Genomic DNA, 22,848 nt, shown 5'->3' with positions numbered 1-22,848 from the left:
CATCACCACCGTCATCACCATCATCATCATCACATCATCACCATCATCCTCACTACTATCATCATCGTCATCACCATCATCATCACCACCATCACTACCGTCATCACCATCATCATCACCACCATCACCATCACCACCATCATCACCATCATCACATCATCGTCATCCTCAAGTCCCTGAGAGGCTGTATCCAGGCAGGACAGCAAAGTAGTACAGAGCATGGGCTCTGGACTCAGAGTGCGTGGGTTGTATCCATTCTTTAGCTGTGTAGCTTGGATAAGTCATCGAATCTCTCTGAGCCTCCTCGTCTCTAATGTAGGGACAAAGACAACCTACTGTGCAGGTTTATTGGGAGCATTAAGTGACATATCGTATGTCTAACCCTTAGTATGGTGTGCCTGGCACACAGCAAGTGCTCAAAAACTGGTTACTGTCACAGAGTGAGGGGAGAGCACAGGGCAAGGTGGGGCAGGGCTGGGTGAGGTGTGAGAGGGAGGACAGGCCTGAGTACAGACCTGAAGGAGCTCAGGTCCCCATCTACATTCCCAGAGACAGGGAAGGGCATTGTCCCACAAAGGGAACAGGATGTGCAAAAGCCCAGAGGCTGAATGATATAGTGCTAAATGGGGAGCTCCTGTTTCTTCAGAACCTAATTCCCTCCCCCTTTCACTGTGCCCCAGCCATACTGGTTCTCAAGCATTCCAAGAATGTTCCTGCCTCAGGGCCTTTGCACTTGCTGTCCCTTGCCTGGAATGCTTTTCCCTCAGACATCCATATCTTGTTCCCTGGCTTCAGTGACCTGAGGCTAAAGCCTTCCCTGACACCTAAAATGCCAGTCCTCCCCCAGCACGCGCTCCATGGCACTTATCACCTCATAGCATGCCATATAATTTTTTAAAATTGAGGTAAAATTCACATAACTTTTAAAATGAGCCACTTTAAAGTGTGCAATTCAGTGGCATTTAGTACATTCACAATGTACAACTTCCACCTCTAATTTGTTCTGGAACTTTCCGTCACCCCAGAAAGCAGCCCTCAGCCCAGTGACAATCACTCGCCATCCCCGCCTCCTCTGGTACCGCTCCCCTGCTTTCTGGCTCTGCCTGTTCTGGACGTTTCACAGAAATGGCATCATGCGATGTGTGGCCTTCTGTGTCTGGCTTCTTTCACTCAGCATCGTGTTCTCAGGGTCCATCCACATATCACTTACTTTAGCTGTCCCTGATCAGCCGCCTTGCCTCTGGAACACAGACTCTATGAAGGCAGGGGGTTCTGTCTACTTGCACAGATGGATCTCGGGGGCCCGGTACACAGTTAATGCTCAATAAATGCATCTTGAGTGTTGACTGCATTCTGGGGTCCCCTTCTCTCTGTTCTGTCTGGGCCTGGGCTCCCCCGTTCTGAGCTGTCTGGCCCCTCCCCTCGTCCACCCCCACTCACCTGCAGATCTGGTTGTGCAGAAACCTCCTGTGGTTGGGTCTCCTTTTGGGGGGCCGGGTCCGCCGAGGGTGCAGGGCACGCAGCATGTGGGTGGCCGCCCCACTCACAAAGGCACACAGTTCCCGTGGGCTGGGCTCAGAGACTGCAGAGGCTGTAGGGGCCCCGGGGTGCATGGCTGGGGTGACAGGGTAGCTTCTCCACAATAGTCCTGCTGGTCAGAAAGCAGCTCCTAAATCTGAGGTGAGAGGAGCAACCAGGGCCAGGAGCTCAGGGCTGGGGAGGCAGACAGCAGATGGGAGAGGAGAGGGCCTTTGGGAGGGGCAGGCCGACTCGGAGGGGAGGCAAGGCTCTGGTTGGAGGAAGCAGGGCCCGGGGAACTAGGACAAGTCCTCCTGCCTATGTCCCATCCTTACCTCTTGGAGGCTGGATGCAGAGCTTTGAGGAACCTGTGGGTGGGGTCTGATATAGGAAGGCAAGGGGGGAGCTTTATGTGCGCCCCCCCAGGGGCCCAATTAGCACATAGTTGGACCTAGGATATGGGACAGGGCAGCATGGTGGGGGGCAGAGAAAAGCACCTGGAGATAGCCAATTATGGGGACAAAGGCCTCATTAGGGAGGCGAGGCCAGGGCCTGAGTCAACCGCATCGATTAGCGTTGAGGACCCTTAATTGGAGTTGAGGGGAGGGGGTGGTGGGAGGCTTGGGTGCAGGCTGGGAGGGAGGGGGACACGGCTCCCTGGGAGCTCCAGCTGCGGGGCAGACACCTGACATCTGCCCACCCACCGGCAGACGTATCCGCCCTGTGCCTCCCTCGGCTCCTGGCCCAGCATCCTGGGGAAACAGGCTCAGAGAGGGGGCTCGCCTGTGCCCAAGGCCTCTAGCCAGCATGAAGGGTTGGCTTCTGTGTGAGGGGGTTGAGCCCCAAAACCCTGCGTTTCCGCCAGAGCAGTGAGAGAGCAACGGAGGGGGCGGGGGACAGGCGCTGGCTGGCCTGGTTGCTTAGGTGGGTGACAGGAGGGACTGTTTCTGGCACAGCCTGGCTGTGGCCGTGGGAGGGGAAGAGAAAACACGGGTGTGGTTTCCCTGAAGGCATTGTACTGAGGGGCTGGGGGGCCCCTTGGTATTTGGGGGAGGCTGGGACGTGGCGGGTGAGGAGGCTGGCTCCTGGGGGGTGGGAGTGGGGTCCTCTTGTTCCTGGGAGGGCATTGGTCAAAGTGGGGGACCCTGGCCTGGGCTGGCGCGGGAGAGGTGTCTCCGTGTTTGCTCTGCGTGAAAGGTTTGCGTTGGGGGGGGTGAGTGTCCTAGGGGTACGCACTAACACAAACCTTAAAACCACGTACATTTATTCTCTTGCAGTTCTGGGGGTCAGAAGTTCAAGATGGGTCTTCTGAGCTGAAGGCGAGGTGTCCCTTCTGGAGGCTCCAGGGGAGAATCCGTCCCCTAAGCCTCCAGCTTCCAGAGCTGCCGTGACTTCTCCAAGCTCACGCTGCAAGTAAGTGGCCAAGCTGGGATTTGAACTCGAGTCAGCATAGGCCCGACACCATGCCCTTGTGGGCAGGGGCAGCACAGGGGCAGCAGCCCAAGTACGGTAGCAGAGGCCGGGCCCAGGGCTCGGGATGGGGGCCACCAGGCCAGCCGCGGCAGACACCAAGCGACCGTCCTGGGCGCCTCCAAGGGTCTCCAGCCCCCTCACTGAGCTGCACTTTGCCCCTTGGCCCTCCTGGTTTTTCGGCCCCTCCCTGGATGTCTCCTGTCCTCCCCTCCTCACTGTCTCCAACCACAGCGCTCGCATGGCTGTTTCTCAGCTTCTCTGGCCATCTCTGTCTCTACAGTGTCTCTGAGTCTGTGTCTGTCTGTTGGCCTGGGCAAGGCGTGTGTGTGTGTGTTCACGTGTGTGCACATCCTGGGCGTGCATGTGATGTTGTGGGACAGCCTGGAAGTTTGCCTGACCTGTGACTTTCAGGCCCAGAGGGGAATGTGCAGGGTCCCTTGGCAAGGGGCCGTGGGGGAGGGGACCCTCTGGGGGTCAGGGTTCAGGCTCAAGGACAGCCACTGCATGGCCGGGGCATGACCTTTGCTAGCCCGGCCCCAGGAGCAGGCCCGAATCCAATACCAGGAGCCACGGGCAGCATCTGCTAGCGAACTCTGTCCCTCCGCCAGGGGAGTCTGGAACACAGCTAGGGCCGCCAGCCCTCCTGACTCGGGCCTAGGGATGCTCCACCAGGGGGCGCCCACATCCCGGGCAGTGCTGGGAAGCTGTGCGTCCTCAGCAGCACGCTCACCTTTGGGCCCCTCTCCTCCTGTCTGGTCATGGATAAGCGTCACCCACAGCTGGGGGCTGGCTTGCTCTGAGATTTGTTGAGGACCTGCCCTTCCTGGTATTAGGAGGTCCTCACAGGCTCCCTTCCCCCATCCCAACCCCCATCCCAACCCCATCCCAACCCCATCCCAGTGCGGGGGGGTGGGCGGGAAGTTTATTTATTTAATAAACATTGATTGAGCACCTACAGTAGACTGAGGATGTGGCAGTGATCAAGACAAGCACAGTGTGTCCCTGGAGGAGTCTGGGAGGGAGACACCCACAAACAAGAAAAGACCAGTCCAGGATGATGGAGGTTGGATGGGGGAGGGGTGCTGCTTCAGATGGAGAAGCCGTCTCTGAGAAGGTGACAATTGTCCTGCAGCCTGAGTGGAAGACAGGGCAGCCAGGAGCTTCCCAGGCAGAGGGAACGATAGGAAGAGGTAAAGTCAGAGACGTGGACAGGGGCTGAACGCTTAGGGCTTTGTAGGCCAGGTAGGAGTTGGGTTATGAAGGCAAGAGTGACGAGGAGCTATGTAGGGTTTGAAGCAGAGGTAGTGCCTAGACCTCAGGGCCCTGCCCCAAACCTCCTTTGCTGGCCTCGCTGCACCTGGAATGTGGAGACCTCACTCCTGAATCCCTCTCTAATATGGGGAGGGGGGAAATGAGGTGTCAGGATCAGGCCAGGAGCCCAGACAAAACTTGTCCTTCCCTGCCTCCATCCTGCTCATCTGCAATCTCTCTACCTAGTCCCAGAGGGACTTTGTTTCCCTTAAAATTTATTGTGAAAATTTACAGGTGGCAGGTTCCTGGTGTTCCCAGCCAGGAACTCAGAGGCCAACCCGCTCATATTTGTTTCACACCATGGTATGGGCTAAGTTGTGTCTCCCCAAACTCGTCCGTTGGAGTCCTAACCCCCGTACCTCAAAATGTGACTGTATTCAGAAATAAGGTCTTTAAAGGGGTAATTAAGTTAAAATCAAGTCATATATCTGTGCCCAAACCAATATGCCTGGTGTCCTTATAAGAAGAGGAAATTTGGACACTGACAGATACAGGGAAGGCCATGTGAAGACACAGAGAGAAGACAAGCTATGGAGACAGGCCTCAGAAGAAACCAACCCTGCCAACACCTTGATCTTGGACTTCTAGTCTCAAATATAAGAAAATAAATTTATGTTGTTTAAACCACCCAGCCTGTGGGGCCTTGTTAGGGCAGCCCCAGCAAGCTAACACAAGAGGTGTATTAGTTATCTATGTTGTGTCACAAATAACCACAAATACCATGGCTTAAAATAATATACTCTAATTTTCTCGCAGTTGCCATGGGTCCGGAGTCCAGGCACTTCATCGGGGCCTCACGAGGCTGCGATCATGGTGTAGGCTGGGGCTGCCGTCTCATCTGAGGTTGGGTCCTCTTCCAGGCTCACGTGGAAGAATTCATTTCCTTTCATCTGTAGAACTCATGGAATTGGGCGGCTTCAAGGCCAGCAGGAGAATCACTGACATTTCACGTCTCTGACCTCTAGACCCAGCTTCAAAGACCTTGCCTGATTATATCAGGCCCACCTAGTACAATCTTTCTGTATTAGGGTTCTTCGGGGAAACAGAACCAATAGGATCTATGTCTGTGTCTATTCTATCTATCTACCTATATATATATAGAGAGAGAAAGAGAGATGTTATATATCTTACATTTTATATATAAAGAGCTCTACTGTAAGGTACTGGCTCGTGCAATTATGGAGGAAGTCCCATGATCTGCCATCTGCATGTTGGAGGCCAAGAAAGCCAGTGGTGTAGTTCCAAGGCCTAAGAACCAGAGAGCCAATGGTGTGGATTCCAGTCTGGGTCCGAAGCCCTGAGAACCAGGAGCACCGAGGGCAGGCAAAGATCAACATTCCAGCTCAGTCAGGTAGAGAGGGAATCCAACCTTCCTGCACCTTCCTGCAATTTTTTGTTCTAGCCAGGCCCTCCACGGATTGGGTGATGGCCAGTCGCCTCCCCTCCACGGTGGGGAGGGCCATTGGCTTTACTCGGTCTACTGATGCAAATGCTTATCTCTTCCAGAAACACCTTCACAGACACGCCCAGAAATTGAGTTTAACCGGATACCTGGGCTTCCTGTGGCTCAGTCAGGTGGACGCATAAAATTAACCATTACGTTTCTTTTTGATTAACATCAACTGACGGGGAGCCTTGATTGCACGTGCCCAAATCCCTTCACCTTCGCCGTATCACATAACCTGTCACAGGAGTGATGTCCGTCATATCCACTGGCCACGAGAAGAAAAGGCACGTAGTGTACGAGGGCGTGGGTCATTGGGGATCGTCATGGAAAGTGGAGGCCATTCCTGGGGAGGGCATTTGGTGCGGATCCGTCCCTGGTCCACATTTTTGTACTTAAAACCGAGGGATGTATTTCCCCTGTACAGGAGGGACCATGTGACCCAGTGTGACCAGCCGGGGAGTCTCCTCTGGCTCCTGTGCGCTGGGCTGTGGCAGTGCATATGGGGACCTGCTAGATAGGCCTAGGGGCCTCCCTCCGGGATGGTGTCTGGGGCTGGAGACACTCCTGGTTAAATCACTTCAGGGTTACAGGAATCATTTCCTGGTTCAGTATGTTACATCACTTCCTGGTTCTGTGCTTGGCCAAGAGACTTCCGAGGGCCTCTACTTAGCCCCCAGTCAAGTGGGGATAATACTCCTTCCCTGGGACAGGCCCATGTGGGCAGGGCCGGCTGGGCACCCCATGGGAGACCCAAGAAATGTCAAAAAGGACCATCCTTAGTCTGTGGGAGGTGTAGGCCAGCCCCCTGGGCTCCTGCCCACCCCCCACCTTGCTTAAAGTGCATCTCTGCTCTCTTTCCTGTACTCAGGTGGAAAAGGTTATTTATTCTTACCTCTGGCCCTGGGAGTCCTGTCTTTGGTCCAGATACCTCCTGCTGTGTGTGTAGGGGGAGACAGGTGCTCCAGGGACACCTCTCACCCCAGCCCCTAATCCTCGCCTCTCTAGTGAACACAAGAGGTGCCATCACGAAGGCAACGGGCTGAGTGGCCCAAACCAGAACCGAATGTCCGCACAGCCTGACATCACACGCCCCCTCCTTCCAGAGGGAAGGGATGTGGACTGGAGGGCTTGAGCATGTGGGGGCACCGTGAGTGAGACCTGAGCCCCCTCCCCACCCTGTGATCCCAAAGAGGGCAGGCCCAGACTCTGGTCCTGGCTGGGCCACCTTGGAGCTGGACTGTTCCAGAAACCCAGGACACATTTGCCACCACCCACAGTGTGGCTGGCAGGGTTGGGAGGGGGGAGTGTGAGGAAGAGGGAAAGGTCCAGGCTCCCCAATTCCTCCCAGGGTCTCTTCTCCTTTGACTACCAGTGAGAGTGGGGCTGCCTTTCTCTGGAATCAGGAGGTGGGGTGGGTGCAGACCCTTGCCAACCCTTTTTTGGCTGACAGCTTTGGGATGGGGGTAGACAGAGAGGGACAACCCCACATGCACATAGGGCCTTTGGGGCAGGAGTAACAGCCTAGATCCCTAGGAAGGGTCAGGTAGGTCTTGGCTACCTTCAAAGGCTGCAGTCCCCACTCCCAGCTCTGTCCTCCGGGATGAATGGTTCATCTGGCTGGCAAGGTGGGGGACAAGGACTTGGAGGGTCTGGGTCTGAATAAGGTGCCTGATCTAGTTGAGGGGGTTAGTCTCCCCCAAAAGCACCTGGGGCAGGGTGTTGTGGCCAGAAACAAGAATGCCAGGGGCCTGTAGCGGTGTTTGCTAGGCTGTTTGCTTGTCTGTATGAGGGCCCCATGATGTCCCTTGTAGAGGATTCTACATGAGGTGTCCAGCTACTACTATTTGGAAAAAGCCAGTTAAATCTGCACAGCCAGTTGCTTGAGGCCATTGAGTTCAAAACCTTTATTTTCTGGCTCCAGAGTAGGGGATGGCTGACAAGGGCAGGTTTCTGGGACTTGGCCTCTCTCACCTCCCTCATTATACCTCCTGACTGGCAGGTAGATGGGGGCTGACTGGGGCTCTGTTGGCACGGAGAGCTCCTTTCACTATTGCAGGGGCCCCAGTGGCCTGAGATGAAGCAGGTGGGCCTAGGTTCTCCCTGCAGCCAGCTGGGCCATACATTCCACATCCACACCTTGACCCAGTGTGGAATCCTCCCTCCATCTGGGAGCAACTTCAGGGGGTGGGGTCCGGTGTATTGGGGAGCTCTAGCAGCGGGTGGGGACCAACCCCTTGGGGCAGGGCCTCCTAACTCTACCCTCATGGCTGCAACTGTCTCCTTCCCCTCTTTATTCCTCAACAGCTCAGAGCTCTGCTCATGTGTCCCTGCCAGTCCCTGGGCAGCTTCCTTTCTGGCAGGGGAGGTAAAAGTTGGAGTGAAAGGGATGTTTGGGCTGAGCTGGAATCCTAGGATTCCCATGCACGAATTCACTGGACACTGCAAAAACGATCCTGCAGGGCAGGGACAAAAAGACAGGTCCACATCAGCTCAGATCACACCTGAGTTTGGGCCTGCCTGGGGGCCTTGGGAAACTGCCTGGGAGGCTCATTCAACGAAGAGTACCGCTTGCTTCTGATCAGGCCCCTTGCTGGTTGTTGCGGACACTTCGGTGCCCTGTGTCATGAACCATGGCTGAGTGCTGCTGAGCATGTAATGGGAGCCCACCTAGCATCGCAGGCTTTCCCACAGGAGTTGAGGAGGTGTGGGGTAGGAGCAGAAGGTCCTTTTGGTCTGATAAACAGCCCTCAGGCTGAGGGGGATTGCCTTGGAGCAGTGGTTCTCAACGAGGGGACATGTGGGGGAGAGAAGGTGGAGGCCAGGCACAGGGAGGCTGCTGACCCCCCTACAAGGCACCGGATGGCCCTCACAACAAAGAACGATCTGGCCCAGACGTTACTAGTGCCATGGTTGAGAAACTGTGTTGGATGCCCTTCATTAGCCAGTATGGCTCAAAGGCTGAAGCCGTTCTGGGCTGAGGTGGAAAGGGGGAACAGGGGATCCGGGACAGCTCAGTGGTTCCCTAAGCCCCCAGGCCACGAAGGAGAAGGCATTGCGGGGCCCAGGTTCCTGCACAACCACAACGCGGGCACGCAGCAGACGCCCGGGAACCGCGAGCGCGTGGGACCTCTGGGGGGCAGGAAGCTTCGCGGGCCTCAGTTTCCCCGACGGGGAAATTATAGACCAGGGCCTGGGCGTGGGGCCCAGGCCAGGAAGGCCCACACCCCTGGTTGGCTAGGCCGTTCGGAAACCGCGCTGCTACAGAGGGATTCTATGACAGAGAGGGAGAATCGATAGTCGAAAGGGGGAACAAGCCACCCACCCCAGGTCCAGGGCCGGCCTTCCCCGGCCTTGGGCTGACTTCCGCTACCGCCAAAACGACCAGGCAGCCGGGGGTCGGGGAAGAACTACAACTCCCACGATGCCGTGCGCCGCTTACGCTGGGGAACGAGCGACCGCCGCCGGCCAACGGGAGGGGCGGGTGGGGCCTCGGCGCACGTGGCGTCGTGACGCGCCAACGGGGACGTCGGGGTTTGTGTGCGCGAGAGGCGACCGATAAAGGTTGGGTGCCTCGCGCCGGGGGCTGTTGGGAGGGAGCGCGCCCCCGCCCCCCTCCCAGGCCCCCAGTCCTGTCCCGCCGCTGCCGGGGCCCCGTCTTCCCGTCGGCCCCCGTGGGAAGGCCCTAGGTCTCCCCCGCTCATTCCCCCGGTCGGGGCCGCAGGTGAGAGACCGGAGGGGTGGGGGTGGGGGGAGGGACCGAAGGGCGGAGACGTTGGGGAAACGGCGAGCGTGAAACCGGAAGGGATGCCTTAAAGGGAAGGGCGCTACTTCACCTCCGACTTTTGTCCGCTAGGCTGGCTCCGCCCTTTTAAAGGGCAAGGGGCTGCTTTTGGAGCGGCGGGTGAGGTTCTGCAATTCCCCTTAGCTTCCCGCTTTTTATCCTCTAAGGATGGGTTATTTTGTGAAAGGTCACGGACAGTGTCCCAGACACCGAAGGAATAATTTCTGAGTCCTGGTGGTTTCCCAGCCTACACTAGCTTAGCTCAACAAAGGTGGACATGGGTGGGCGGTGGGAGTAGCCTCTTAAAGGGGAAGTCGGGCCTGATGGAAGGGTGTGGTCCGGCCTTTCGAAGGGGGTGCCCTTCATTGGGCAAGATGGGCCCGGCTCTTGCAGGGGGCGGATGCCTCTTGTTTACGGCATGCTCGGTCTTCCGAAAGGCACGGGCAGCTTCTCTTAAAAGGACTTGCTTACATTTTAAAGAGGATGCTCATCTTATTAAAGGGAATCTTTATAGCCTGTCCAAAGGGGATGCCCGGCCTTTTTTCTTTCAGAATATGTTTTCTCAGTGCTCGCTCTATGCCGGACTTTGTTTTAGGCGCTGGAGCGCGACAGTGATTAAGATGCCACTACATTTAGTGGGTAGAGAGCTAGGGATGCTGCTAAACACCCCATAGTGCTCGGGACAGGCCCCTCAGCGCTGGTCAGCCCCACATCTCAACAGTGCTGAGGTTGGGAAACCCTGATCAGAAGCAGGTTAGGAGGTGAGAAGTACTATAGAGAACGGGGAGTGTGGAAGGGGTTGCAAATTGAGGTCTGGTGCAGGAAATGTCTCCCCCCCGAGGTGACATGTCAGCAAGCACCCTGGCAGGAAGGCGGGGGGAGGTCCCTGGCAGGGGCCTGTGTGAGGCTCCAGGTGGTGACTGGATGGTGTGAGAGTCAGAGAGGCTAGCCGGAGGTCAGGGAGGGGAGGAGGCCATGGCATGGGAAGTCTGTAGGCTCCTGTAAGAGATTTGTGTTCTCTGAAATGGGAGCAGTAGAGGGCAAGTTCCCCGCAGCCTCTGTGTTGGGCGCATCCTGGGGGTAGGGGGAGTAGGGGTGGAAACATGGAGATCTGTTTTAGGAGGTTGTTGCAGCTGCCCAGGAGGAAGGCCCTGGACAAAGGTGGCAATGGGGGACTCAGGAGAGAAGTGGCCAGATTCCGGATATGTTCCTGCTGAGACAGGAGAACCCGCTGCTGGATTGGGCATAGGTGGTGAGAGAAAGAGGCGACGCCTGAGGAAGGGCCGAGCGGTTTTCAGGGATGGAGACTGTGGGTGAAGAAGGGAGCGAGCAGGAGTGAAAAAAAACCCACCAAGTTAGATTTGGGGCATGATAAATTTGAGTTGTCTGTTAAGCGTCCATATGGCATACTGTAGCAGGGGGTTAGAGTTCAAAGGAGAGGGTGTCAAATAGAGATACATTTTGGAGTCATCCCACTTATAGACTGAGATCCTGAAAATGAGTGGGGGTTCCCTGGGAGAGAGTGTGGATGAGGAAGAGGACCAAGGGTCGGCAGAGCCCTGGGCTCTCCTAAATTCACATGTCAGGGAGATGAAAAGGAACAAGTGCCCCAAGGTGAGGAGAGTGGCTTAAGGAGGGAGGGACCCTTGGGGATTGAGCAGAGCCCATGCAATTTAGTACCAGGGAGGCCAGGAGTAGAGTCAGGGGGAGGAGGATCTGAGTGATGGGGTTTGGGATGGGAAAAAGCATGTATTTTTCTTTTTTTAATTTGAGAGAGAGAGAGGGTGACTCCCTGCTGAGCAGAGAGCCCAATGCGGGGCTTGATCCCAGGACCCCTGAGATCATGACCAGAGCTGAAGGCAGACACTTAACCAACTGAGCCACCCAGGTGCCCCAGGAAAAAGCATGTATTGACAGCACTTTGAGTTGCTTTGCTGCAAAGGGGGTGGAGAGACCTAAGGCCATAGCTGGAGGGGGGTGGGGTGGGGTGAAAGGTTTTGCTGTTTGTTTTTTTTAAAGATGGGAGATGCAGCTTGTGGGTACACTGAAATAGTCCAGGAGGTAAGGAGAAGTTGTAGGTGGGAAGTCAGAGTCCATGGGCCGAGGCAGGCAAGGGGGAGGGGTAGCATAGGAATTCTCAGCCTCAGCACTACTGGTGTTTTGGACTGGATCATTCTGTGCTGTGGAGGGTTGTCCTGTGCACTGTAGAGTGTTGAGCAGCATCCCTGGTCTCCCCTCACTAGATGCCAGGAGCACTAGCCCCTCCAGTTGACAACTGGACAGTCCCACAATTGCCAGATGTCCCCTGGGATGTGAGAGTCGATTGCTCTCGTTGAGAATCACTGCTACAGTAGTTAGAACACATGGGAACGTTCTCTTCTGATTGCTTTTCTGTTCTCAGTGACAAGATTAATGGCAAGGTCACCTGCTAAGAGGAGGAGGGGAAAGGAGAGAGGTTTGAGGGGAACAGAAGTATGTCCAGTACCACCTGTAGAGTGGGTGTGTGTGTGCAGTGTGAGCAGTGCCGGGAACTTGGAGATGCATGGGCATGAGTGCAAAGGGAGACTGAAGCCAAGGGCGCCTGGCTGGCTCAGTCGGTAGAGCGCGCGACTCTTGATCACGGAGTTGTGAGTTCAAGCCCCACATTGGGCGTGGATATTACTTAAAAAATAAAATCTTGGGGTGCCTGGGTGGCTCAGTCGGTTGAGCAGCCGACTCTTGGTTTCAGCTCAGGTCGCGATATCAGGGTCATGAGACAGAGCCCCGCATCAGGCTCCATGCTCAGCGCGGAATCTGCTTGAGATTCTCTCTCCCTCTCCCTCTGCCCCTCCTGCTTGTGTTCTCTCTCTCAAATAAATAAATATATCTTTAAAAAATTAAAATCTTAAAATTAAAAATTAAAAAAAAAAATAGGGAGACTGCAGCCAGGCAGAAAGTGAGGATGTGGTTGGGGTGGAGGGTGCAGTGCCCTTAGGGGTCTGGTGGAGGTTAGGGATCTTTGATTAATACACAAGAGGGAGTAGGCAAGCAGAATGGGGGGGCGGTGGAGAGTGGAATGCACACAGGGCTTTAGTTATAGCGGCAGTGGGAGCCGGTGTTGAGGCAGGATGGAAGATGAGGCTTTAGAGGGAGAAGGGTCAAGGATCAGAAGCCAGGGTGCAGGAGAGACCCCCGGCCTTCTTCAAGAACAGTGCCTATCTGTAGAGGGAAGGCGCTTAGTCCTAAGGGAAGTGCTTGGCCTCCTAAAGACCATGCACAGCCTTCTCAGACTTGTCTAGCCTCCTGGAGGGGATGGGCAGCATCCTATGGCTGGTGAGCACTCGTCCCAGTTTGCCAGAACGTTCTGTTTCAGCACCTAGAGCCTTGCATTGGGGCAGACCTGGACCACTGGGGGCCCTGATCCTAAGGGAGTCTCTCGATCCCGTGGGTGGGGAGGTGCCCTCTGCATCTTCAAGGGCAAAGGTGTATGTCCAGGTTGAGAAGGTGGGGTGTTTGGGTGGAGGTGGGGTGAGCTCCTGCCTTCCCCTGACCCGGAATCCCCCGCCAGGTGTGATGGTCGGCTCCCACGCAGACATGGCGCCGGCCTCTACCACCGAGGGGCCCGGGGAGAAGCCCGGCCCCGCAGCCCCCGCCCCGACGGCCCAGTATGAGTGTGGGGAGTGCGGCAAGTCGTTCCGCTGGTCATCCCGGCTCCTGCACCACCAGCGCACGCACACGGGCGAGCGGCCCTACAAGTGCCCCGACTGCCCCAAGGCCTTCAAGGGCTCGTCCGCCCTGCTCTACCACCAGCGGGGCCACACGGGCGAGCGGCCCTACCAGTGCCCCGACTGCCCCAAGGCCTTCAAGCGCTCGTCGCTGCTGCAGATACACCGCAGCGTGCACACGGGCCTGCGGGCCTTCACGTGCGGCCAGTGCGGCCTGGCCTTCAAGTGGTCCTCGCACTACCAGTACCACCTGCGGCAGCACACGGGCGAGCGGCCGTACCCGTGCCCCGACTGCCCCAAGGCCTTCAAGAACTCGTCCAGCCTGCGGCGCCACCGGCACGTGCACACGGGCGAGCGGCCCTACGCCTGCGGCGTGTGCGGCAAGAGCTTCACGCAGAGCACCAACCTGCGGCAGCACCAGCGCGTGCACACGGGCGAGCGGCCCTTCCGCTGCCCGCTCTGCCCCAAGACCTTCACGCACTCGTCCAACCTGCTGCTGCACCAGCGCACGCACGGCCCCGCCGCCGCCGCCCCCGCCCCGCCGCCGCGCGAGCCCAGCGCCAAGGTCCTGGTGTCGGACGCCTACCTGCACGCGCCCGCGCCCGCGCCGCCGCCGCCGCCCGCGCCCCCGCCCGTGGTGCCCGAGCTCTTTCTGGCCGCGGCCGAGACCACGGTGGAGCTGGTGTACCGCTGCGAGGGCTGCGAGCTGGGCTTCGGCAGCGAGGAGCTGCTCCTGGAGCACCAGCCGTGCCCCGGGCCCGAGGCAGCCACCCCGCCGCAGGACGGGCACGCCACCACGGCGCCCAAGGCGGACCCCGCCCCGCCGCCGCCCCAGGCCCCGCCGGCCCCGCCGCCGCCGCAGCCCCCGCCTGCCGCCGCCGCCGCCCCGGGCTTCGCCTGCCTGCCGTGCGGGAAGTCCTTCCGGACGGTGGCCGGCCTCTCTCGCCACCAGCACAACCACGGGGCGGCCGGCGGGCAGGCGTTCCGCTGCGGCAGCTGCGACGGCGCCTTCCCGCAGCTGGCCAGCCTCCTGGCGCACCAGCAGTGCCACGTGGAGGAGGCGGCTGCGGGGCGCCCGCCCCCCCAGGCGGAGGCCGCCGAGGTCACCTGTCCCCAGGAGCCCCTGGCCCCCGCAGCCCCCGCCCCGCCCGCGCCGGCTTGTGCCGAGCGGCCCTACAAATGCGCCGAGTGCGGCAAGGCCTTCAAGGGCTCCTCGGGGCTGCGCTACCACCTGCGGGACCACACGGGCGAGCGGCCCTACCAGTGCGGCGAGTGCGGCAAGGCCTTCAAGCGCTCGTCGCTGCTGGCCATCCACCAGCGCGTGCACACGGGCCTGCGGGCCTTCACGTGCGGCCAGTGCGGCCTCACCTTCAAGTGGTCCTCGCACTACCAGTACCACCTGCGGCTGCACTCGGGCGAGCGGCCGTACGCGTGCGGGGAGTGCGGCAAGGCCTTCCGGAACACGTCGTGCCTGCGGCGCCACCGGCACGTGCACACGGGCGAGCGGCCCCACGCCTGTGGCGTGTGCGGCAAGAGCTTCGCGCAGACCTCCAACCTGCGGCAGCACCAGCGCGTACACACGGGCGAGCGGCCCTTCCGCTGCCCGCTCTGCCCCAAGACCTTCACGCACTCGTCCAACCTGCTGCTGCACCAGCGCACGCACTCGGCCGAGCGCCCGTTCGCCTGCCCCATCTGCGGCCGCAGCTTTGTCATGGCCGCCTACCTGCAGCGGCACCTGAGGACGCACGCCCCCGCCCCCACGGCCGCCGGCCCCGCCGCCCCCGCCGCCGCCGCCGCCGCCGGCTCCCAGCCCCCTGCCCCGCTGGCTGCCGCCCCGGCCCCATCCGCCACCCAGGACGTCCACGTTCTCCCGCACCTCCAGGCCACGCTCTCCCTCGAGGTGGCAGGGGGCCCGGCCCCGGCCCCGCCCCCGGGCCAGGCAGCCCCCAACTCCCAGACTTTTCTCCTGGTGCAGACCGCCCAGGGCCTCCAGCTTATCCCCAGCAGCGTCCAACCCCCTACGCCCCCGCCCCCACCGGCTCCCCCCAAGCTCATCCTCCTACCCTCCTCCAGTACTGGCGCTGGGAGCAGCCGCGGAAGGCAGGGCCCACGGGCAGCAGGGAAATCAGGTCAGGGGCCTGGAGTAGTGTGGCTGCCAGGTCCTGGGGGACTGGGGGTTCAGGGAGGGGGCAACGCAGGGGCCAGCGGGGGAGGGCAGAGCCTCATCGTTCTACAGAATGTAGGGGGTGGGGAGGCAGGGGCACAGGAAGTGGGTGGGGTCCAGCTGCAGCCCCTCCGGCCAGCCCCCGAAGTGACCACTGTTCAGCTCCAGCCGGCCCAGGAGGTGACCACGGTCCAGCTCCAGCCGGCTCAGGAAGTGACCACCGTCCAGCTCCAGCCTGTGGCAGGCCCGCTGTCCAATGCCAGCGGGGGAGCTGTGACTACTGAGGCCCCCAATCTGCTGGTGGTTCAGAGTGGAACAGCCGAGGAGCTGCTGGCCGGTCCCGGCCCGGGGGAGCCAGGTGATGGTGAGGCCAGTAGTGGTGTCGTCCAGGATGTGCTCTTCGAGACGCTGCAGACAGACGAGGGGTTGCAGAGCGTCCTGGTGCTGAGCGGGGCCGATGGGGAGCAGACCCAGCTGTGTGTGCAGGAGGTGGAGACCCTCCCCCCTGGGCTGGCCGAGCCTCCTGCCCCAGGCCCACCGGGACAGAAACTGCTCATCATCCGCAGTGCGCCAGCCGCCGAACTGCTCGAGAATAGCAGCGGTGGGGGAGGCGCTGCCACGCTGCAGCTACTGACCCCACCACCACCTGGCCAAGCCTCTGCCCCAGTGGGCATCTCCGCGGCTCCCCCCTCGCAGATGGTACAAGTGGTGCCCACCGGCGCTGCACCTGGAGGCATGACCCCGCAGGGGCTGCCCTCCATCCAGATTGTCCAGACTCTGCCCGCAGTCCAGCTGGTGCACACATTTTGAGTAGAACCCCTGGGTTCTCTTCTGCCCGACACACAGACCCGGACTCACTGCTTGGGCTGGGCTAGGCTGGGGGGTGGGGGGAGGGGAGCTGCAGGCTGGGCTTGCTAATAAAGACCAGAATCTCCTCTCCCGTGTTTTGTTTTCTTGGGGGCGGCTGGGGTGGGGGGAATGTCATGGCCATAGCCACCGATTGGGAGCTTGGAGTCTTCTCTCTCTTGCTTCCTAGCTCTCAGGTGACTGACTTTGCGGTTTGGGGCCAGCCACTTCTGCGTGAGGTTCTGTTTATCCTTAAAAAAGCGTTGCGGGGGTCACTGTAGTGGGGAGGAGCTGGGATCCAGAATCCTGGTTCTGCCACTTGTGCGCTCAGTCACCCCACCTCTCCCCTCATCTGAAAAATGGGTGGGTGGGAATCCTTATCCCGAAGGTGCCTGAGAGAGCCCAGGTGGGTTGGGGTGGAGGTTCCTGGGGTCGGGAGTTTGGGAACTAGTGAGCCCAGGATGCGGCCCCTCCCGCGAAGGCCCCCGAGCCAATGAGAACTGATGCGCTCCCATCACCGCCCCCCCACCCGCCTCTCAGCTTGCTTAGCAACCAGGGAAGGTCAGGAAGCGAACGTGCGCTTCTCCCCTGCGGCCCGGGTAAGTACCGTTCTGCCCCGACCCGCCGTCCGCATCCCCTCCGGCCCCGCCCCGTCCCGCGTCTGCTCGCGTCTCCTCCCCCTACCCCAACAATGGCGGGGTCGCTGCTCCTTGCTCCGCTCCCTCCCCGACCCGCGCCCGGAGTCCTGCCACCCGCCCACCCCAGCCAGGACGCTTAGCAACCGTTGCTAAGGCAGGGTGCGGACCCCGCCCCCTCCGTGCGCGGTGCGACGTCACTTCCGCAGGCGACCCCTTCCCGACCCTGCTGCCCCCACACCTGGTGGAAGGATTGAAGCGACCTGCCGAGGTTCCTCCGGTGCCTGCTCCTGCGACGGGGGTCGGGGACGCCTGAGGGGCCAGGAGCGTGGTCCATGCCCTGGCTGTTGGGGGGGGGAGTTCCGCTGACTCCCCAGGGCAGCCCCGGAGCCTGGGAGGGAACCCCGGGTTGCAGGGTGCTGGCGTCCGCAGGGCTTTTAGGGGGAACTCGCTGAGCACCGCGGCGGGCGGAGCGGGGGGGGGGGTGTCCGGGAGACTTGAGGAAGGTCGCGGGGTGGAGGGTGAATCCCGTCCTGCCTGGGACCTCGCTCGGGGGTCCCGAGCGTTCCCGGTGTCCCCATCTGGAGCATGCTGCTGCTGGTCCCCATGTCTGGGGCGCTGTGGGGACGAGAGGTGCCCTTCACTGACGCTGGCCTGCTTGTTTTCACCAGGTGCACGCCTGCTGCCTTCGGGGGCGCGGGAGCCTGGGGGCTGCCATGGCCCCCGGCCACCTGTCAGTGCGGGAGATGAGGGAAGACGAGAAACCCCTGGTGCTGGAGATGCTGAAGGTGAGAGCAGGCGGGAGCGGCTCCAGCCACCTGCCTGAGCCAGCCCGGACTCCTGGAACCTGATCTTTTCCTCCTAAGGGGCTTCCTGGCTCGGTCCCTTCTTTTCCTAGTGCCTTCTTCCTACCCCTAGGGTCAGAAAGGTTTTAGGGGCTCCTGGCTGGTTAGTCTTGACGGCGGGGCTGTGAGTTCAGGCCCCACTTTGGATGTAGAGATTACTAAAAATAAAAGTTTTAGTAGCTGGAGGGCTGTGAGATGGGCGTGGCACCAGGTCCCTCCCTCCTCTGCAGACTTCAGCCCGCCCCCCTGCGCCAGCCTCCTCCCCAGCACTCTTCAAGCAGAGCCCTTGGGCCGCAGCCTGGCGCTGGGTCTCCCCCCTGCCCCCAGTGCCACCTCCTGGTGTCCAGAGCATGCGCCTACTCTGAACTGGGCCAGTCCTCTGTCCTGTTGTGGCCTCAGCCTTCCCTGCAGCTCCCCTGAATCGGGTGTGCGGCACAGCTCCTAATTCCCTCACTCGCTCAGGGCCCAGTGTGCTGGACGTTCTGCTTACTGGAGCCTAGAGCAGACGTGGTCCTGTTCCCTGCCTGCTCCTTGGCCGCAGGCCCCATCACACCGCCTTCCCTTCTCCTTTGGGAGCTCCCACCCCTCCGCCCCTGCCTGGGCCCACCACCTCCCCTCTCCCCGATGACGGATGGCACGGGGGCCCTAATGTGATGGAAGGCCCAGGCCCCCGGCTCTGACGGCTCCTTCTGCCCACAGGCTGGTGTGAAGGACACGGAGAACCGTGTGGCCCTCCACGCCCTGACACGGCCACCGGCCCTGCTGCTCCTCGCAGCGGCCAGCAGCGGCCTGCGCTTCGTCCTGGCCTCCTTTGCCGTGGCCCTCCTCCTGCCCGTGTTCCTGGCTGTGGCAGCCATGAAGCTGGGCCTGCGGGCCCGATGGGGCTCACTGCCTCCCCCAGGCGGCCTGGGGGGCCCCTGGGTGGCAGTGCGCAGCTCGGGTGATGTGTGTGGGGTCCTGGCCCTGGCCCCAGGCTCCAACGCTGGGGACGGGGCCCGGGTCACCCGCCTCTCTGTCTCTCGATGGCACCGCCGCCGAGGTGTGGGCAGGCGGTTGCTGGCCTTCGCCGAATCCCGGGCACGGGCCTGGGCGGGAGGCATGGGGGAGCCCCGGGCCCGGCTTGTGGTCCCTGTGGCTGTGGCAGCGTGGGGCGTGGCGGGGATGCTGGAGGGGTGTGGCTACCAGGCTGAGGGGAGCTGGGGCTGCATGGGCTACACCCTGGTGAGGGAGTTCAGCAAGGACCTGTGACTCCGGACCCTGGCGGGAGGGAGAGCACTTAGTGAGCGACTACTGTATGCGGGTTCTCCCTCTGGGAATCCCCAGCCTGCCCGGGGCCCAGAGGCAGGCCTGCAGAGGGCAAGACACCCCACTGCAGGCTCATGTCTGTCTGTAGTGCTCGAACTTTTCACAGAGGTCAACCTGTGCAGCCCCCTGATCCAGATTTTGTCTGCACTGAGAAACCTCCTCGGTCTGTCTGCAAAGGTCACACCGTTTGTGCTCCAGCCCGGGGGAGAGATGTGGGGAGGAGGAGAGATGTGGGGAGGAGGAGAGGGGGCACGGCCCCATGGGTTAGGACTTGTGGGGGCACCCCAAAGGGGGACAAGGCCCTCTTGGAAATGGGGAGCTGTTTGATGACTGCTTGGAGGGGATGAGCAGAGCCTTTGCAGAGGAGGGTCGTCCGCCCAGAGAGAGGCCCTGGCAAGGACAGGGTGGGCACAGGGCTGCCCATGCCGGGCCCCTCCCCGGAAGGTGAGCCGAGAGGGGCGGCCAGACCCATCTGGTTTTTTACACCCGATTGTTAATAAAGCCTGAAACTGCTGTGCGGCCGTCTCTTTCTCTCTCTGATGTCTTTTCCAGTCTGTCCCTGAGCCTCCCTCCCCCTTCTGTCTGGCTTCTCCTTTCCCCCGACTTGACATTAATTGTTGCTGGGGGTGCTGGATGGGGAGAAAGGGAGGCAATGAGCTCACGGCAGCCCCGCTCCCTGCCAGCCCTCTGACTCACGCTCCCCATTGCTGAATTTTTTCCGCCTCACAGCTGCCTGGTGCAGAGAGTGGGAGGCGGGGAGAATGAGTGTGTGTGTGTGTGGAGTCCCCCACCCTCACCCAGGACTCAGCGCTTAGTCCGCCTGGACCCCCACTCCCGTTTCCCTGGGGTTCACCCAGTGCTCCCTCAGCTGGGGGGCCTGAAGGGTTTGCGTTCAGCCCCACCAGGGCCAACCGAGAGGGCTTCCTCCGGTTCCTTTCCCAATCAGGAAGTCCTTCCTGGTGTCTGGCTGTAAGCTGTCTTGCTGCTGGTTTGAATGTACACTCCCTTCGCTCCGTCCTGGTCTCACCATGTCCCCTGGCTGGACAGAGGAGGCAGAGGGTGGCTGCCTGTGCGTGCCTCTGTCCGGTCCCTTTCCTGCAGCCCGCCCGCCCTCCCCTCAGCATCTCTAAGCACCGCAGGGCGCCTGGCCTGGCGGCTCCCGGCTCCCCGTGGGAGTTTGCAGTTGGACACCCTCCCTCCCCGCCTCCACCCCCCTCCTCCTCAGAACTCAGCTGCTGGCCAGCCCCCTCCCTGCCCCCGCTCCTGTCCCCTGCTGCCTCCTCGGCAGGCAGCCTCTCTTCCTTCTGGCAAGGCGTCCAGGGCGCCTCTGGCAGGCGCTTCCCTCCCTCCCTCCCTCTCTCCTTCCCTCCCTCCGGTGGCCGCAGCCTCCTCCCCTCTCCTGCTCCGCGGTCCCCTTTCACCCCGTCCCTGCCCTGGAGTCTGCAAACATGAGGGTCTGGGCCTGCCTTATCGGTGAGTGACCCCCTCTCCTTGGGGACTCAGGGACCTCTGACCCCTGAGTTCATACCCTTAAGCGACTCCAACTTCCGGGGCCTTGTCCCTGGTGCTTGTGATAAGGGACATCTGGTTCTCCTTGCCTGATCCCCCAAGGGACCCAGCCTCTGCACACCCAGTCCCACCCTCTGAGGACCCCAGGGACTACCCGCCCCCACCACCGGCCCTGACCCCGGGGGGGTGGGTCACTCACCATTTGACATTAACCAGGCCCTTGGGGGAGCACAAAGGGCCTGGCTCCCAGCCCTGACCCCAGGCATGTGGGACCCCGCCCGTCTCAGGAACCTGAGTCTTGCCCAGTCCACTGCCCAGAGTCCTGCTTCCCAGCAGTGGGGTTTCTGGTTCAAAGATGTGCAGATTCTGTGTGTGTGTGTGTGTGTGTGAGTATTTAAGACAAGGAGAAAGCACCCCCTTGGGGCCTGCCCTCACTCCACCCTACCCCTCCAACCTCCCTTCCAGTGGCTCTGATGGGGATCCAGGCTGTTGGTAAGTGGCCTTGAGCACCTCTGTCTGGCCTTGCCCAGCTCCAACCCACCCTGTCCAGTCTCACCCTCCAGGGGGACCCCGGCGGCCCCGTGGGCGCCTATGACCTCGGGCACTGCTCCCCCCAGAACCACCGCTGACCAACCTCCCACTTCCTGTGGGGCCCCTGCTCTCCTGGGAAGCCAGGAGTTGGGGCCCCCAGCAGCGGCCAGGCCAACCCCTGGCCCCGCCCTTCCCGGGCCCCAGGCCTCCTGGACGTCCCAGCCTTTCCTCTGTCCCCCCAGAGCGGCTGCGTCTGGCTGACGGCCCCCACGGGTGCGCTGGCCGCCTGGAGGTGTGGCACGGCGGCCGCTGGGGGACGGTGTGTGACGACGGATGGGACCTGCGGGACGCGGCCGTGGCCTGCCGCGAGCTGGGCTGCGGGGGCGCGCTGGCCGCCCCCGGAGGCGCCTTCTTCGGGGAGGGCGCGGGGCCCGTGTGGCTGAGTGAGCTGGCCTGCCGGGGCAGTGAGGGGCAGCTGGGGCTCTGCTCCCACCGCGGCTGGAAGGCCCACATTTGCTCCCACGAGGAGGACGCGGGCGTCGTCTGTGCAGGTGAGAGGCCCTGGGCCCTCCTTCGGGGGCGCTTCTGCAGATGCGACCCAGGGACTCGGCCGGTCCGGAAGTCCAGGCACCCCCACCCCTGACACCCCCTCCAAAACCAGGTGTCTCCCTCTGGGACTCCCAGCTGACCACTGCCTGGGGGGGCCCCTGCCAAGCTCCTGTGCCGTCCCACAGGTCAGCGTGTGGCCAACTCCAGGGACAGGGACGATCCACCTTCGATCCTGGAGGGGGACCCCTGGCCGGGGCTGTCTGGGGAGCTGAGCCCGGGCTCTGAGGAGCCTCCTGTGACCCACGGTGAGTCCGCCCTGGCCACGCTTCCAGCTGTGAGGGGACTTCTGTGCTGGCACCTCCCAGGGGACAGACGGGGGCACCCGCTTCACCACCTCGAGGGGCCCCTGTCACAGCCCCCTTCACACCCTCAGGGACTCTGGCAGGCAGCACAGTGCGGGCCCCCAGGCGGGAGGATGAACAGCTCCCCACCAACCGCGCTCTGGCCGCTGTCTCTCCCAGCCCCCCGCCCAGCTGGGACCCCACAGAACAACTCCAGGAAGAAGAGCCTGCGGCCGCTCAAGCAACCCAAATCCACCAGGGCCCCTGTGCTGACGGCTGGAGCCCCCCGACAGGGTACGATCCCTGCAGCCTGGACTGACCTGGGGACCCCAGCATGCACCGTGTCCCTCGGGGTTCAGCGGGGCCCAGGCTCCGGTTGTGCCCCCACCCCATCCCCACCCCATCAGGGGCCCCAGGGGGCCGCTCCCTCCCTGGATCTCAGGCCACTGCTCCCTCTGGGGCTCAGTTTTCCCAGATGGAAAATGAAGGGTGTTTGAATCCGCTTTTCCCAAACTGCCTCGCACAAGACTCACCACCCCCTCCCTCCCTGCCCTTCCCCCCCCAGAGCGGCTGCGCCTTGTCTCGGGCCCCCACGGGTGCGCTGGCCGCCTGGAGGTGTGGCACGGCGGCCGCTGGGGGACGGTGTGTGACGACGGATGGGACCTGCGGGACGCCGCCGTGGCCTGCCGCGAGCTGGGCTGCGGGGGCGCGCTGGCCGCCCCCGGAGGCGCCAGATTTGGCCCGGGCTCAGGGCCCGTGTGGATGGATGACGTGGGCTGTGGAGGCGGAGAGCAGGCTCTGCGGGACTGTCCCCGGAGCCCCTGGGGTCGGAGCAACTGTGACCACAACGAGGATGCAGGGCTGGTCTGCACCGGTATGTCCGCCGCCC

At 61.4% G+C, this 22,848-nt stretch overlaps 4 protein-coding genes across 5 annotated transcripts in view; 3 read left to right on the top strand and 1 right to left on the bottom strand.

Moving 5' to 3' along the window:
• C16H19orf85 (chromosome 16 C19orf85 homolog) overlaps positions 1–1,613 on the bottom strand; it is a 5,367-nt gene extending 3,754 nt beyond the window's left edge. Inside the window, exon 1 of the mRNA XM_044922012.1 lies at positions 1,441–1,613. Coding sequence (XP_044777947.1) covers positions 1,441–1,613 — 173 coding nt within the window. The remainder of the gene's footprint in view (positions 1–1,440) is intronic.
• Positions 1,614–13,047: 11,434 nt separating this feature from the next.
• ZNF628 (zinc finger protein 628) lies at positions 13,048–16,259 on the top strand. The gene has a single exon (XM_021682301.2). The coding sequence runs from the start codon at positions 13,083–13,085 to the stop codon at positions 16,206–16,208; it is 3,126 nt and encodes a 1,041-aa protein (XP_021537976.2). The 5' UTR covers positions 13,048–13,082; the 3' UTR covers positions 16,209–16,259.
• An 852-nt stretch (positions 16,260–17,111) lies between these two features.
• NAT14 (N-acetyltransferase 14 (putative)) lies at positions 17,112–19,266 on the top strand. Of its 2 annotated transcripts, none has more exons than XM_021682358.2 (3): positions 17,112–17,150; positions 17,551–17,667; positions 18,424–19,266. In XM_021682358.2, the coding sequence occupies exons 2-3, from the start codon at positions 17,596–17,598 to the stop codon at positions 18,970–18,972; spliced, it is 621 nt and encodes a 206-aa protein (XP_021538033.1). In that variant the 5' UTR covers positions 17,112–17,150; positions 17,551–17,595; the 3' UTR covers positions 18,973–19,266. The 2 variants fall into 2 exon arrangements, with proteins under 2 accessions (XP_021538033.1, XP_021538032.1); XM_021682357.2 differs by having other exon boundaries at positions 17,135–17,159.
• A 1,183-nt stretch (positions 19,267–20,449) lies between these two features.
• The window catches only part of SSC5D (scavenger receptor cysteine rich family member with 5 domains), a 22,253-nt gene continuing 19,854 nt past the window's right edge, over positions 20,450–22,848 (top strand). Inside the window, exons 1-6 of the mRNA XM_021682300.2 lie at positions 20,450–20,502; positions 21,004–21,030; positions 21,312–21,620; positions 21,804–21,923; positions 22,140–22,253; positions 22,525–22,833. Coding sequence (XP_021537975.2) covers positions 20,478–20,502; positions 21,004–21,030; positions 21,312–21,620; positions 21,804–21,923; positions 22,140–22,253; positions 22,525–22,833 — 904 coding nt within the window. The 5' untranslated portion in view covers positions 20,450–20,477. The remainder of the gene's footprint in view (positions 20,503–21,003; positions 21,031–21,311; positions 21,621–21,803; positions 21,924–22,139; positions 22,254–22,524; positions 22,834–22,848) is intronic.

This window comes from Neomonachus schauinslandi, chromosome 16, assembly GCF_002201575.2.
Source record: "Neomonachus schauinslandi chromosome 16, ASM220157v2, whole genome shotgun sequence".
NCBI classification, from domain to species: Eukaryota; Metazoa; Chordata; class Mammalia; order Carnivora; family Phocidae; genus Neomonachus; species Neomonachus schauinslandi.
Note: the sequence above shows the minus strand (reverse complement) of the source record. Positions and strands in the feature narration are given on the sequence as shown.